The sequence below is a fragment of the Antechinus flavipes genome, chromosome 5 (genome assembly GCF_016432865.1).
Source record: "Antechinus flavipes isolate AdamAnt ecotype Samford, QLD, Australia chromosome 5, AdamAnt_v2, whole genome shotgun sequence".
Lineage (NCBI taxonomy): Eukaryota > Metazoa > Chordata > Mammalia > Dasyuromorphia > Dasyuridae > Antechinus > Antechinus flavipes.
Window position 1 is genome coordinate 278857648 of NC_067402.1, and position 16133 is coordinate 278873780.

General features: G+C 36.1%; 1 protein-coding gene across 1 annotated transcript in view; it reads left to right on the forward strand.

Moving 5' to 3' along the window:
* The window catches only part of C5H12orf75 (chromosome 5 C12orf75 homolog), a 42038-nt gene extending 26336 nt beyond the window's left edge, over positions 1 to 15702 (forward strand). Inside the window, exons 3-6 of the mRNA XM_051962505.1 lie at positions 6739 to 6774; positions 7396 to 7475; positions 10467 to 10503; positions 14765 to 15702. Coding sequence (XP_051818465.1) covers positions 6739 to 6774; positions 7396 to 7475; positions 10467 to 10471 — 121 coding nt within the window. The 3' untranslated portion in view covers positions 10472 to 10503; positions 14765 to 15702. The remainder of the gene's footprint in view (positions 1 to 6738; positions 6775 to 7395; positions 7476 to 10466; positions 10504 to 14764) is intronic.
* The last annotated feature ends 431 nt before the right edge of the window (positions 15703 to 16133 follow it).

Here is a 16133-nt window from a genome sequence, read left to right on the forward strand (position 1 = left end):
TGGTCAGATATAGATCAGGATGACTAGAGATGGCCCTGACTGCAGTGGGATACCGTGACTTTATAAATTAAGGTCTTTCCCAGGTTTGTCTGAGACTATACCCATTCAGTGATTAAAGGCTAGGTGAGAACCGAGGCAAAAGATGGCCTAGTTTGACTTTGCAAAAAAAAAAAAAAATCAATCTGGGAGGAAAAGGCCCTCTGAATTTCTGGCTAGAATCAAAATAGTTGCTATTTCCACTCACTCTGAACCACCAAAACCCAAACAATGAACTGCCAGACTTCTGCTGATTAACCTTAATTTTTCACAGTCTGGCCCAAGCCACCTTAAACACATGACTGAGCCCTAAACCATATATCTCCTTTCCTCCTCAATAATACTGTATAAGTGAAAAGGGATCAGTGATTTGACAGTTCATTCTTAATAATATTTATTTGCTTCTGTATCTGTGGTACATGCACACCAGAGAGACAAATGATGGCCTTATATAAGTTGGCAAACATTACTAGCAATGACTTGCATGCAAGAGGAATAAACAAACAAAAAGAAATCCCTATTTGAGTCCTTTCCTGATTTCCCCCCTTCCTTCCTCCTCTGATCGTAGCTTCTTCTAATGGTACCGTTCCAAAATTGTCGTTCAGTCGTTTTTCAGCTGTGCTTAACATTTCGTGATCCTTTGTGGGATTTTCTTGGCAAAGATAATGGAATGGTTTGTCATTTCCTTCTCCAACTTCTTTTCTAGATGAAACAAGCAGGACTAAGTGACTTTCCAGAGTCACATAGCTAGGAAGTAGCTGAGGCTACATTTGAACTCAGATCCTGACTCTAGGCTTTTTATTCTATCCAGGGTATCCCCTAATGCCCTTGCCAGGTTATCTTGTGTTTATCTTCTATATGTATGTGTCTGTCTGTCTATATAGACACACACATATCTGTACACACACAAATATGCTTGTACACATATGCATACATAGGCACACGATACAGCATAGACACATATGTGTGCATGTACCTATACACATGTATATTGTACACATGTATATGCCATACATACACAAACTTATTCATGCATACATGTATGCATGTATACACATGTGGGTGTATGTATGCATACATATATAATGCATATAAATGCACACACACACATATGTGTGTGTGTATATGTAATTCTTATATGAGTATATATTGTCTCCCCCAATAAAATATAACACCTTTGGGGACAGGATCTGTCTTTATATCCCTGTTGCCTACCATTATTGCTACTACTAATATTACCTATTAATCAGACACTTGATAAACTCTTGCTGATTGGTTGATTAAAGTTATTTTCTAGATTGAGAAAATTGTTGAAATATATACAATATATGGGTGGAAGTGGACTGGATTGTGTGAGGGGTGGGTGCTACTGTTTTCCATGGTTTAATAGGAGCCATTGAGCTTTTTTGAGGGTGGGGTCTTATGCTGGACCACTGCCCAGCCTCTTTTCCTTCTTTTATCTTTTTGTCCCCACCTCCTCAGTCACCCTTCTCCTTTTTCTATAAGTTGCCCTCCCAGGCATCTCAAGTGAACGAGGCTAAGGCCATTTGGCTTTTTGGTCCCTAGAAGTATAAAGTAGGTAGAGATGAGTCAAAGGTTATTCCTGAATTCTAATTGCTTATGGGTTGCTTTCTTGACCTGGGATTTTTTTTTTCTGTTATTCTTTTAACCCAACACTAGCTGTTGGTCAGTCATTTTTCAGTCTTGTCCTACTCTCTGACTCTTATTTGGGGTTTTTCTTGACAGAGATGCTGGAGTGGTTTGCCATTCTCTTCTCCAGCTCATTTTACAGATGAGGAAGCTGAGACAAACAGGATTAAATGACTGTCCATGGTCACATAATTAGTAGGGATCCAAGGTCGATTTTGAACTCAGGAAGATGAGTCTTCCTGACTCTAGGCCTAGTACTTGATCTACTCTGGTGCCACCTAATTGTCCTGTGACCCTCTGACTCTGACTCTCATTCTGAGCCTGATCCCAATAGCAAAGTTGGTTTTATTATATTTTATAGTCCTCAATAATTCATCATATTCTAACCTTTGGAGATTGAATCACTAAACTGGCCTGGAATAAACATATTCACCATATTGATATCCCTGCTACCAATAGGCAACTAGTTTGTAGAGAGAGCATGGGACTTGAAGTCAGGAAGATGTGTTCAAATTCAGTGTCAGATATTTACTAGGCAACTTCAAGCAAGTCTCTTGATCTCCATCTATCTCAAGTTCTCCCCTTGTAAAATGGGCACAAACATGGGATCTACCTACCAGCGTTGTTATGAGGATCATATGAGATAATATTTGTAAAGACATTTTGTAAACCTTACAATGCTATGTAAAGATGAGCTATTAGTATTATTATTTTAGTAACTGTTTTATTAACTTTATTAAAAACTAAAACTAGTTTTCCACAATGAAGCAGAATAGAAAAAAAAAGATTAGACATGAAACTGCAAATTTATTATGTACACCTTTCTATTCTTTTAAATATACAATAAAGAACTACTTTCTTCTGTCTTTTTTTCTTCATTGATTTTAACATAGATTTGCTATTATTATTAAAAGTCTTAGTGGAAATACTTCATTTTGTTAGGTGGATTTTCCATGGACCTTGGCAGAAATCTCCAGAATAAGAAGACAGATAGGTTGTGATCCTTTGTTGAAGGGGGTAGACCTAACCAAGAAATTACAGCTCCCTTGAGCTTGAAGATTTGGTCATCTTGGTCACTACAGATGGAGCTGATCACATAAAATGGGGAGCACAAATGGTTTCAGTCCCCAGGATGTTAAATAATTGTTGTGTTTTAATTTTTCCCTTATTAGGTTTTGGGATGGTAGTGGCGGAAGAAGGTTTAGGCTGAGGATTTGTTGTTATTTAATCATTTCAGTTGTGTCCAACTCTTCCTGACCCAATTTGGGGTTTTCTTGGCAAAAATACAGGAGTGGCTTGCCATTTCTTTTACAGTTTATTTGCCAGATGGGGAAACTGAGGCAAACAGGGTTAGATGACTTGTTCCGGTTGAGGACTGGGCTTTATTAATGGAAAGAACTCAAGCTCTTCTGGAAGCTGTGCAGTAATCTTTGACTCTGCCATTAGTTGAGCAGATTGAATAGTAAACAAGAGGATTTGACTCTGACATTAGTTGAGCAGATTGAATAGTAGACAAGAGGGGGAAACTTGGTAAACAGAAACCTAATAAGAGAAAAAAGATGAGCCTTGGCAGAATTTATGAAATTCTATTTCTCTCCAAAACTCATTTGCTCTTTAGAGCTTCCAAAAGGACCTCATTATACCTTCAGTCAGCCATTGGGGATGGGACACAAGGAAGCAGCCAAGGAGCAAGTTGTTCTTCCTCTTGATGGGCATGGCCAATGTTATTATCACAGATTCAGAACTCCACTTTGAAATCAATTTTAATTAAGAATAGTAAACAACAGTTCTTTAGACCATATTGATTAGCACAGCATCATTTTCTAACACTTGAACACTTTTTGAGTTGAAAAAAGATCCTTGTTCATGGTCAGTTTATATGGTAAACAATTGGATGGAGAATTATACAGTCTACATAAATTAGACTATATATAGGGTGTCCCAAAGTACTTTCAGTACTTCACTATATATCTGGAGGTGGTGACTAATTAGGTAAAGCTAATTAAAAGGGATTTGTTCAGTTGTTTCATCATGTCTGATTTTTCTTGACCCCATTTGGGGTTTTCTTAGCAAAGACATTGAAATGGTTTGCCATTTCCTTCTGCAGTCCATTTTACTGGCGAGGAACTGAGCCAAACAGGGTTAAGTGACTTGCCCAGGGCCAACCAATTAGTAAGTGTCTAAGACCAGATGTGAACTCAGGGAAATGAGTCTCAGGAAAATGAGACTGATTCCAGGGGGAAGGCGAGAGGAGAGAAGAAAAGGAAAGAGTAGAGGAAGAAGAGGAAGAGAATAGACAAAGAGATCGAGAGAGAAAGAGAGGCAGAGATAAAGACAGAGACAAAGACAGAGAGATACAGTCAGAGAATGAGAGATTTGATTTACTGGACAGCATTAGCTTGGGATCTACTTCAAGGATATAAAAATTCTTCTTCTTTTTCTTCTTGTTCTTGTTCTTGTTCTTGTTCTTGTTCTTCTTCTTTTGTAAATGCAGATAAAATCTTCTGGAGAGAAAAGATTTCTTTCTTTCTTTTTTAACTGAGGCAAATGGGATTAAGTGACTTGCCCAGGGTTGCACAGCTAGGAAATATTAAGTGTCTGAGACCAGATTTGAACTCAAGTTCTTCTGGTTTCAGGGCTGGTGCTCTATCCACTGTGCCACCTAACTGCCCCCCCCAAAAAGATTTCTTGATAGAGATTTCTCCATGGAGAAAAGAGAGTAGTTTATTGCAGTAGTATCAAACTCATATAGAAACAGGGCTAGGCCACTTGGTTTCAAAATTCGACATTATCCATATTTTATTGTTTTTTTAAAGAAAAACTATTAAATATCTCCCAATTACATTTTAATCCTGTTGGAGCTGCATAAATGCACCTATGCCTTTGGATTGTGTGTTTGCCACACCTGATTTATTGCACAGCATCTTAATGGACCGTCCAGTTGAAAAAAAATTACTTATTTTGTAGACTCCAAAACATGTTAACTTTTGAGAGGAATCTTAATTTTAGGATGGTATCATGAGTAGAAAATAGAATTTCATCAGAATATGAAAAGGTCATTTTGATAACAACCCCATGTTCAATTCCCACCTGGGATAAGTTGATGTGCTACCTCAGTAGTTTATGAAACTGTGGGTTACTTTCAGTACTCTAAATCCTATGTGTTTTCTGTGGAGTGAAGTAAAGGCTACCCTATATAAGCCATGTATTTAGTACACTGAATGCTTATAAAGGAGCTGGGCATCCTATTATCTGCAATTGTGGCACCTAACACAAACCACACCATTAGTATATTAATGGAACCACTCCATTTGAAAGCAATAAACTAAAGAGAGAAGCTGACCCTTTGATATCAGGATCATACCCAATCCATCTAAGCACATAATCTTTGGAGACCTTGGGTTACCAATGTGAAGCATTTTGCAAATCTCCAAGCACTATATAAATGTGAATTATAATGATGTTATGATTATAAATTATTACATAAATTAAATATGAGTTATTATTATGATCATAGAAGCAGTGCTCCAGAGCTAAAGAAAATCTCTTAAGGCACTGAATCCAATCCCTCATTTTGCAGATGAGGAAACTGAGTCCCAGAGAGCTAAAGTGATTTGTCCAAGGTCACATGGGTAGTAATCTCACTGTTTTTTAAAAAGCATTCTGTTGTTCTTGAACCATGTCAAGAAGTCATAAAAAAATTCTGTGTTAAATCTTGAAAATATTGTTAAGATTTTTATTCTAATCTACCCATCATCATCATTAGCAGCAGCATTGTTATATTACTTTAAGATCTGCAAAATGCTTTAAAATCTCATTGATTCTCATAATAGCTCCATGAAGACTAAATGCTTGCATCATCATCCCCATTTTGCAGATTAGGAAACTGACAGGGAGTAAGTAGCTTGCCTGAAGATCACATGAGCAATAAACATTTAAGGAAGGATTCAAAATCTAGACTCTCAAGTCTAGAACTTTTCCACTGTAGCTAGATGTAGCTGGTGCTGCAGTCTCCACATTCTAGACTTGGCCAAGCAGGCTCATGAGCAGCACATAATAAGTAGACATATTTCCAGGGATGTTCTTGAAGCCTTTCCAGCCTGATGGAACCCGCCAAAGTTTGTGTTCTGTTGGCAATGCCATAAGGAAGTCAAGCTCATGTTTATACCATGGTCAGGCTCATGGTTAGTATATATTCATCTTGCCATTTCCAGTGCCTAGTAGAAAGCAGGTACTTAATAATATCACACTATAGGTTTATTCCTGATTGTGGAGCTCTGATCTGCAAAAAGCTGACTTTCCTCACTGGGTTTGAAGTCAAGAGATAATGGATACTTTCTGTATGTTTCAAATTAGGAAATCTCTCTGTAGTCTTTTCTCCCTCCCTCCCTCCCACCTCTTCTTCCTCCCCCAGGTTACATAGCATATAACCCATTTGAAACAAAGTATTTTAATAAAAGCAAACAAACTTGTTACTCATTTTTGTTTTAAGAAATCCTTTATGTTTTATTCTTTTGTTTCTATCATATCTATTCATCCCCTTCCACTCCTTTCTGCACATTGTTTCCTTGTAACAAAGAAATCCAGTTAAGCAAAACAAGCAACACTGTGATCTAGTCTGAAAGGGTATGTACATCCCTTTCTACATCCACAGGCCTCCACCTTTTCTTTTCTTTTCTTTTTTCACCAGAAGAGGTAGACAAGAAATCTATTATTATTTAACACCACATGATTATTGTTTCTTCATATGAGTGACAGGGTTTTTTTAAAAAATATTTTCAATTACACTGATAATTGAGTTTTTTGTTAGTTGTTAGATTTGTATGTGAATAAAATTTTATTAAGTAGAAAATCATTGTATTCTTTCTTTACTATATTATATAAATGACTGAGGTTGGGATTAAATTCTTTAAGTAAACAAGTAGTTCATGTTTCAGCAAAATGGAATAGAATTTAACTCTGTGTTTTCCAGTTTTTCCATTACTCAATCTATAGCCAGTGAATTGAAAATATATAAATAGTGGCTCACATTTGATGTTTTTGATCTTTTAGGACAGAAGAATCCATCACAGATGACGACAAGAGAAGGTGCGTTTCTGATGATGGCTGATTTTCCTTGGGATTCTTTTGCCCATTTGATAGATTCATTTCAAATCTGGTCTCAGATATTTGCTAGCTGTATGACTTTTAGCTTCTCTGTCTGTTTCAATTTCTTCAACTGTAAAATGTGGGTAATAACAAAAGGTTGCTGTGAAGATCAAAAGAGATAATAATTGTAAGTGCTTAGCACAGTTCCTGGCACATAGTAGGTGCTAAATGCTTATTTCCTTCCTTTCCTCTAGTTCAGTATTTATAATAAAATGAATGCTTGATGAATGTCCATTTATTCTGTTTTAATATAGGACATCATTCAGTTTCCCCCAAACAATAGTAGCTTGAATCTTTGACTTTTTTTTTTTTTTTTTGGCTGAGACAATTGGGGTAAGTGACTTGCCCAGGGTCATACAGCTAGTAAGTGTTAAGTGGCTGAGGCCAGATTTGAACACAAGGCTGGTGCTCTATTCACTGCACCACCTAGCTGCCCCCAAATCTTTGACTTTTGAAAAAGGAAAGCTGAGTTTATTTTGGTGACATCTAGTACTGCTTCTATAGAGATATAGAAATATTGACCTAGACTTGAATTCTGTGTACCTGCTTCATTCCCTTAAGGAACTACGGAGGGGTCTATGTCGGCCTACCCTCGGATACTGTTACAATGGTTTCCAGTCAGACAAAGAGTGCAAGAAAGGGTATGTTGTATTTATTGCACTGCTTTTGTTTATTTTTCTCTCTTAAAAACATTTCAATTTAGTTGACTTAGACCATAATTATTTAACTGCAAAAAATTATTTATAACTATACTCATTATGCCCATTGGTTGAAATTGTCAACCATTTAGAAGCCAAATTCTGAAATAAAATTTAGCTTCTACTGATACTTATCTTCTGTGGCAGCACTTTGTACTTTAAATGCCATTATTTGGGGAATTAAAAAATCAGCACCGAGGTCTAATTATGTAAATTTGTGAAATTCTAAAATTATTTACAAGTTGAATTTCTATAACATGACACAAAGATGAAGAGTTTTGTGAATAAATGAAATAATGTGTTTCTTTATTAGCAAAAAAAAAAATTCTTCTCTTTTCTGAATTTCTTAAATGTGCACATCAAAGAAGGATATTGGTACCAATTGGATAGCGTTAAAATATTTTAACATAGGTATGATTAGAGTTTTAAAATATGCTCTTTGACCATTTGAACTCTGATCAAAGTTAGGGATGTTTTAAGTGAGACCAGTAATAAATTTTTTAAATTTTTAGAAAATGAAAATTATTTTATCTATTTATTTTTAATACACATTGCTTTATGAATCATGCTGGAGAGAAAAATTAGAGCAAATGACAAAAACCATAGGAGAGATTAAAAAAAACAGAAAAGAAGTAAACATAGCATGTGTTGATTTACATTCAGTCACCTTAGTTCTTTTTCTGGATGCAGATGGCATTTTCTGTGCAAAGTCTATCGGGATTGCTTTAGATCACTTAATCACTGAGAATAACCAAATCTTTTATAGTTGATCCTCACACATTCTTGCAGTTATTGTGTACAGTGTGTTTCTGGTTCTGCTTGTTTCACTCAGCATCAGTTCTTATAAATCTATCCAGGTCTTTTTAAAATCAGCTTATTTATCATTTTTATAGAGCAGTAATATTCTATTACATTCATATATCACAATTTGTTCAGCTGTTTCCCAGTTGATGGGCAGCTACTCATTTTCCAATTCTTTGCTGCCACAAAAAGAGCTGCTACAAACATTTTTGCACATGTGGATCCTTTTTCCTCTTTTATGATTTCCTTGGGATACACATCCATTTATGGCACTGCTGGGTCAAAATCTTTTGGGCACAGTTCCAAATTGCTCTCCAGAATTGCTGGATCATTTCACCACTCTACCAACAATACATTAGTGTCCCAGTTTTCCCATATCCCCTCCAACATTTATCATTATCTTATCCTGTCATCTTAGCCAAACTGAGATGTGTGAGGTGGTACCTCACAGTTGTTTTAATTTGCATTTCCATAATCAATAATAATTTTGAGCATTTTTCATATAAGTATAGATAGCTTTAATTTTGTCATTTGAAAATTGTTCTTATCCTTTGACCATTTATCAATTAGGGAATGACTTATAGTCTTATAAATTTGACATAGTTCTTTACATTTTAGATATAAGACCTTTATCAGAAATACTAACTTTAAAGATTTTTTCCCAACTTTGCACTTCCCTTTTAATCTTGTTTCTGTTGTTATTTTTTGTGCAAAACTTTTTTAATTTCATGTAATCAAAGTTGTCCATTTTGCCTTTCGTAATGTTCTCTAGTTCTTCTTTGGTCATAAAACCCTCCCTTCTCCAAAGATCATTAGGTAAATTTTCCTTTGTTCTCCTAATTTATTTATGGCAAAATCCTTTATGCCTAAATCATGTACCCATTTTGATCTTATTTTGGTATGAGGTGTGAGATACTGGTCTATGCTAAATTTCTGACATTTATTTGTGGAAGTAATTTTAAATCAAACTCTTACAACTGAGTTTTGCCCATTCCCAGATTGCCCCATATGGAGGCACCTGAAAGTGCTTTATATATGCTCTGTTAACCCGCCAAAGTATCAAAATTTCAAGTAACCTAAAAATCAAATGAGAGATGTAACTAGGTATCTCACCAGCAATAATTTATGGACAAGAAGTGGAGTCAAAGTCACTATCCACGTCATGTATGATTGGAAGAGGAAGTGGGCCAGCCATTTATTGAGAGCTAGGGATGACAACAGATAGTCCAAAGGCTACATCATAGCCATAAATTATTAAAATACCCAAATGAGGAAGTCCAGAATATCAGATAAAGCAAGGGAGGTTTTATGATAGGATTTGGATATAGATTATATAGAATCAGAATTCTAGGATGGGCTGCAATCTGAAAGGGTGGAGAAATTGATGCCATCAAGGAGTATCTGCAAAATTATGAGACCCAGAACATATATATATACACATATATATGTATATATGTATATATATATACATATATATACATACATATACATATATGTATATATGTATATATACATATATAGTTGAACTGTTCTCAATAGTATTGGGCACACTCTGTGTGAGCACACAGTTCTTTCTGCTCTGTGGAATCATAATGGGTTTGTGCCTACTATGGTCTCTGTTGTTATTTGTTTTTCATTCTTAATGAGAACCATGATATCAGGGAGGGGCATGACATGCAAGTGAATGGGTTTGAGTGAGGGAGGGCTATGCAAGGTCACCTCCCTCATTTTCCCCTCCAAAACCATCTGGGTCCAAAAGAACGGGACAACTAGAGGTGACCTTGGATACAATAAGATACAATGGCCTTTTTAAGCTAAGATCTGCAACAGGTTTCAGTTTATGAAAGAAGAGACTACTGTATAATTATGGTAAAACACTCCTGTAGATTAGGGCTTCTTCATTTTTTCTACTTGCAGACTTTTTCACTTGAGAAATTTTTATGTGATCCTGGATATATAGATATATAAAATACTTACATGAATCAAATATTTACTGTTAATAAAGCATAATTTTGTGACCCCCCCACGCATTTAATCATATGATCCCATAGTTTAAAAAGCTTTGCTTTAAATTGAAAAAGTAACGCTTATAAAGATCATAACATTTAATTCTCTTCAATTTCTTTCTTTCAGATTAGAAGAAATTACATCCTGATGCAATAAATAAGAGGTATGTCATCTTTGTAAATTCTTTATCCACATCTCGTATTTATAATGACCTGAGTTCTGAGTAATTACTAGATATTCATCACATAAGGGCAATTATATAGCCAAGAACACCTATATCCAGATCTTCTGAGTTTGATACTTATTATTAACTGTGTGATCCTGAGGAAACCATATAACCTTTGTGAAGTTGTTTCTTCATCTGTAAAATAGAGGTAATGCACGTCCTTGAGATAAAAGTCCTCTGAGCACCTCAAAGTGGCTTCTATGTGTGTTTATAATGTGGTTTATAAATGGGAGTTATCATTAAGGTAGAATTGTGGCTTCTCAATAGGAGTTATCATTACAAGATAGAATAGATGCATTAAAGCACTCATGTTGTCAATGTGAATGCTGTCATGGGCTGAGACTTTCAGACTTACAGATTTGGGCTATGGAAGAGCTCTAAATTCCTAATACATGCTGTAAAGAAAGATGATAGATCTGGGAAAATAATTGAAATAATTGCTGAATAGAACCAAGATCAAACCTGGCTGGGAACTGAGCTTTAGGTAAGAGCGAGAATGGAAACTTGAGAACGGAAAAAAGTCTTGGGTCAATGGTGGATTTTGACAAGGACAGGAGAAGCTCTGGGGGCACTTTTGCTGCAATGAGAAGGAGTTGGAATGGCAAAGTCCTTCTGCAAATATGGAGGGGCTATAGAGGATCTGTGATAACAGGGAGATCAGGAGGCAAAGCATATTTCATAGGCTTAGATGATCAGCCAAATGTAGAGAAGAAATGAGGGTCAGAATTTACGTAAGGAGAGTGGAGACTTAGACCCAAGTAGCATGATGGAGACAAAATTAAAATCAGGAAATGTGTTCTAGGTGGACATCTCAAAGAGTGTCCCAAATCTTTTTGCGTATCTTGGACCCTTTCTGGGGAAGCCCAAGGACCTCTTTTCAGAATCATAATTTTTACTTTTAATTTTTTATTATTTTTTAAACCAACATAATTTGTAGTTTTTAAATTTCAGTAATATTTAATTTTTCCTATTATACATATAGTTTTCAATATAAGTCTTTGTAAGATTTTGAGTTCCAGATTTCTTTCTCCCTCCCTCCCTTACCTTTCTCTTCCCAAACAGTCAGAATCATATTTTTAAAAAATTGGAGGAAATGCTAAATTTCACTTAGAAGTGAAAATAACTATGTAGACTATAAAGATATGGTATATAAATAGTGAAAATTAAAATGTCATTTCCCCCCTCCTATCCATGTTCACCGCCCCCTTGAAATCTGTCTAGAGATCCTCTCCCCCAATTTAAGAACCCCTAATCTAGAAATCCAAGGAGTAGGAACCAAGAAAAAGAGAAGTCTGGGCCCAGAGGGATGGGAAACCAGACTCATAGGGACTGGGACAGAGAAGCCAATAATAGCAACATTGACTTTGGTAGCAAGTCAGCCTCATCCAAAGCAGGGGCTCTTTACGTATTTGCTCCTCAGGCAAATTCCTAATACATGCGGTAAAGAAAGATGATAGATCTAGAAAAATAATTGAAATAATTGCTGTCTGTATTATTAAAAGGAAGTTAGTATGCTTTTGTCTGCCAAGGTCAAGGCCGGCTGGAGCTGAGCCTTTAGATAGGAGCGAGGATGGGATAGAGAAGCCTTGGGTCAATGGTGGTTTCTGACAAAGACCAGAAGAAGCTCTGGGGGTAGTCACTTCTGCTGCTTCCCATTTTGGGGTTCTGTCATTGTAAAGAAGAAGATGGAAACTCTTCCCAGATAGAAGTAGAGGTTCCTTCTATCCATTCCAAGAGGGCTTGGGTGAAGTCTCCAGGAACCCCACCATTGGCGCCCAGAGTTGTGGATTCCATATTGTCCACCTCGGAGGCATTTTAAATTTTATTTTATAGGAGTTTTTAATAAGGCTGCAACTCCACATCAGACCAATGGATCCCAGGAGTACAGCCAGAAGGGCATATAGAGGTCATTTGGAACAACCCCCTTCTTTTATAGAGGATAGGGGATGATGGAATCTGCTGCCAACTTCTCCAGGACAGAGCTGTTTCTTGTTTACTCAATAATGAAGGTAATCCAGCTCCAAGTAAGAATAGCAGCATTGATACATTCTGTATCAACACAGTCTCCTCCACATGACTACTGGCTCGAATCCTGGCCTGTGTAATTGTTGGCAGCTGGAAGCAGTATGGCCTTAGTGATTGTTATGGTAATAATAATAATGATGATGCTTCTTCTTAACCCCTTCCAGCCTGATTTCTGCTCATTCTTCCACTCTTTCTTACAGAATAATTTTATTTTTGCTCTTTTTTTCTGCTAAAATATGGCCAAATATATTTGTTCTCAGCCTCAGTTTTCTCATCTGTAAAAAGGACCATGTACTCTATCCCAACTTTGTAACCGAGTCTGCCAAATCTTTGTTTTATGGTTCTTCCATATGATGGAACTTGATATGTGACTTATAAAGAGTAACTAAATAATGCCAAAAAATCCCAGTGAAGAAAGTTTTAGGGATAAATAAATAACAAGCTGACTTTCTCTAATGAAATAGTAGCTCACATTTGTTTGGTGTTTTACAGTATTCTTTCCTACAGTATCCTTTTCTCTTAATCCTATGGAATGGGTAGTATACATATTATCCTACTTTATGAAGGAGGCAACTGGGACTGAATCTAATGAAATAATAGCTCACATTTGTTTGGTGTTTTACATCATTCTTTCCTACAGTATCCTTTTCTCATATTAGTTCCATTGGGGTGGGTAGTATACATATTATCCCATTTTATGAAGGAGGAAACTGGCATTGAAAGGGTGACTTTTCCAAGTATTTTCCAAGGTAACACAATTAGCAAGCATTGGAACTGGGGCTTGAACTCAGAACCTGAATTTCAGGTTTTTTCTTCCCCAGTCCACCATACTTCTGTCCTCAAGAAAGTACAAATTTCCTAGAAAACAATGGAGAAGGAAGAATGAAATCTAGTCACATAAAGCCCAAGCAATTCACTTTCCCTCTATCTACCTCAGTCTTCTCATCGATAAAACGGGTATAATAATAGCATCAACCTCTATGGGTTGTTGTAGAGATCAAATAAGATAATATAAATGTAAAATGCTCAGCACAGAGCCAGGCACATAGTAGGCACTATATAAGTGTCAGTTATTGTCTTTGTTATTATTGTACTTAAGACAGTACCCAATAGTCAGCGCTATTGTTCTTATCGGAGAAGGTGCTGAACTCTAGGAGCAAAGCAGAACTGAATTAGCCCAAAAGAAACACGAGATGTACAAAATTAGAGAAGCTGCTTCAAATGTTCACAGGGACTATTTGTATCTGACCTGTATCAGAGCACTTCAAGCTCTAATTGGTCTGATCGGCCACAGTTGGATTACCGTAACTCGACTAACATAGCGATGCCATTTTGGTTCTCTTTGAGTATGAAGGACAACAGCCAACCAATGTTTAATACTAGATATTAATAACTAGATAATAATAAGTAGATAAACATCATTTTTATTATTAATGCCCATCCCTCAAACATACAAGAGAGAGAGTAGCTATCACAAGTCTGTACTGCTATTTATCTGCTGAATTATGAAAAGACTTTAAATTGTATTGGAGTTATTTGTTCTGATTTAAATATTTTCTCAGAAGTAAATCTGACTGGATATGTTAGCTTTTTTTAACTCAATGATGTTAAGCTGTTAATGAGGGCTCTTCATGTTAAAAGCCTTTCAGAAAATGAAATGGGTACTTCAAGAAGACAACTAATTTTTGCTTATTTTATTTGCATTTTGAAAGCTCTGGTTCGTTTGGTCTTAAAAATATTTTGCCATTTTTTCTTTTGCATTTGATTTTCTTGTAGCAGCAAAGTTTCATTTATTTTAATTATGAGAGTATTGCAGTCTCTTTTTTCTTACCCTTAAAAAACCTGAACTTCATTTATGTTGGGAGTTTTGGAGGAGGAACTTTTTCCGCCAATGTGGGTTGGCAGTTGCCCTTCTACATAGAGGCTCAGAGAGTTGATTAAGCGTACTGAAAGGTTAAAATTTGCTCAGAATCACACATCAAGTATGGATCTAAATCTAGGGCTTCCATACTCAGAGGTTAGCTCTCTCCATATTGCTGCCTCAATTAAAAAAATGCATTTATAAAATAAGAAATATTTTCAGGTTTAGGCTAATGCATGATATTTTAAAGAGTCTTGGACTTTAGCTTACTAACTTTTCTCTTCCCTCCCCTTTTCCCTTGGCCTTTTGTAGCTTACTCATCAACATTTGGGAAGAACTTAGTCACACAGGAGACGTTGACATCTTGTAGACATTTTCAAGAAGGTTCTGGACGCCCTAAATCCCAAGTGTTGGAAGGCAAAGTTACAGGCAAAACTTGAATGTGACTGAAGGAGCAGGAAATCACTCGGACACCGTGCTCAGAGTATGGAACCACCCTGTGGGCACCTTGTGAACTGTCCTGGGGCAAGCCACTTTAGAGAGAAATCAGCCTTGAGACTTGTAGACAGCATGCTCCCCCTCACTGGGGCCAGATGGGAGAGCTCATGAATTATAAGTTCACCAATACATTTTTGGATGGCTTTTATATGATAAAAATCTTCATTCTATTTATAACATAATAATGAGGCCCTGTAAGGGAATTAATGAAAAACCATACATTTGACATCTATAATCTTTTAGTGCTCTCGGTACAAATTGAATCAATTTCTTTTTGGTTGGTAAAATCTTAAATTGATCAAGTAGCTAAAAAGGTTTGAGGTTCTCATGGCTATTTTTGTCCCTTTTATACTACTGATTTTCAGTCTTTTAAAGCATTCAATTGCTCAAAAGAACTTTCTTTTTTTTTAAAGAATAATGTATTTCATTGCAATGTGTTTTTTTTTAAAGCAGAATACTGATTTTGCATGTTCTGTAAAAGCTCTGGTTAACCATCTCTTTTCTATGTACAAAGGCTCACGTATCCATTGCAACTAGTCTTCTGTTCTATCCCAACTGCGTTATGACCTTCTGAGAATTTAGGTCACCACAATATTATTTACTTATTCAAAATCAATAAGAATAACTGATGAGTAACTAATGGGCTATTTGGGAAGTATTTCATTTGCTAATAACTGTAAGTTTCTCTACTAAATACTATGCTGTAATTTGCTATGCTATTTAGACAATTAAAACATTTATATTCCTCTTTAGTATGGATTCTTAATTCTCTTCCACAATAGGATGTAGCAAGAAACGTTGCGTATAGTAAATGTGTCAGTGAAATTCGTTCATTCACTCATTCGACAAATTAAGCACCTACTATGTGTCAATCATTGTGTAAGATGCTGGAGATTAAAATATGAAGAATGAAATAATTCCCACTCCCAAGAAATTTGCATCCTAATGAAGGAAATAGCAAGCGTATGTTCATGTAAATATGCACACATGTACACATGTGTAAATGGTCACATATATGGATGCACATGTAGTAAAGTTTGTATACATATGTGCTCATGTGTGTATATATTTATTTATTTATGTGCATATGCATTTATACACACATTTTTATATGTGTATACACACACACACACACACACACAAAGTAGGGAGTTTGCAAGGTAGGGCACTAGAGGTTGGGGAC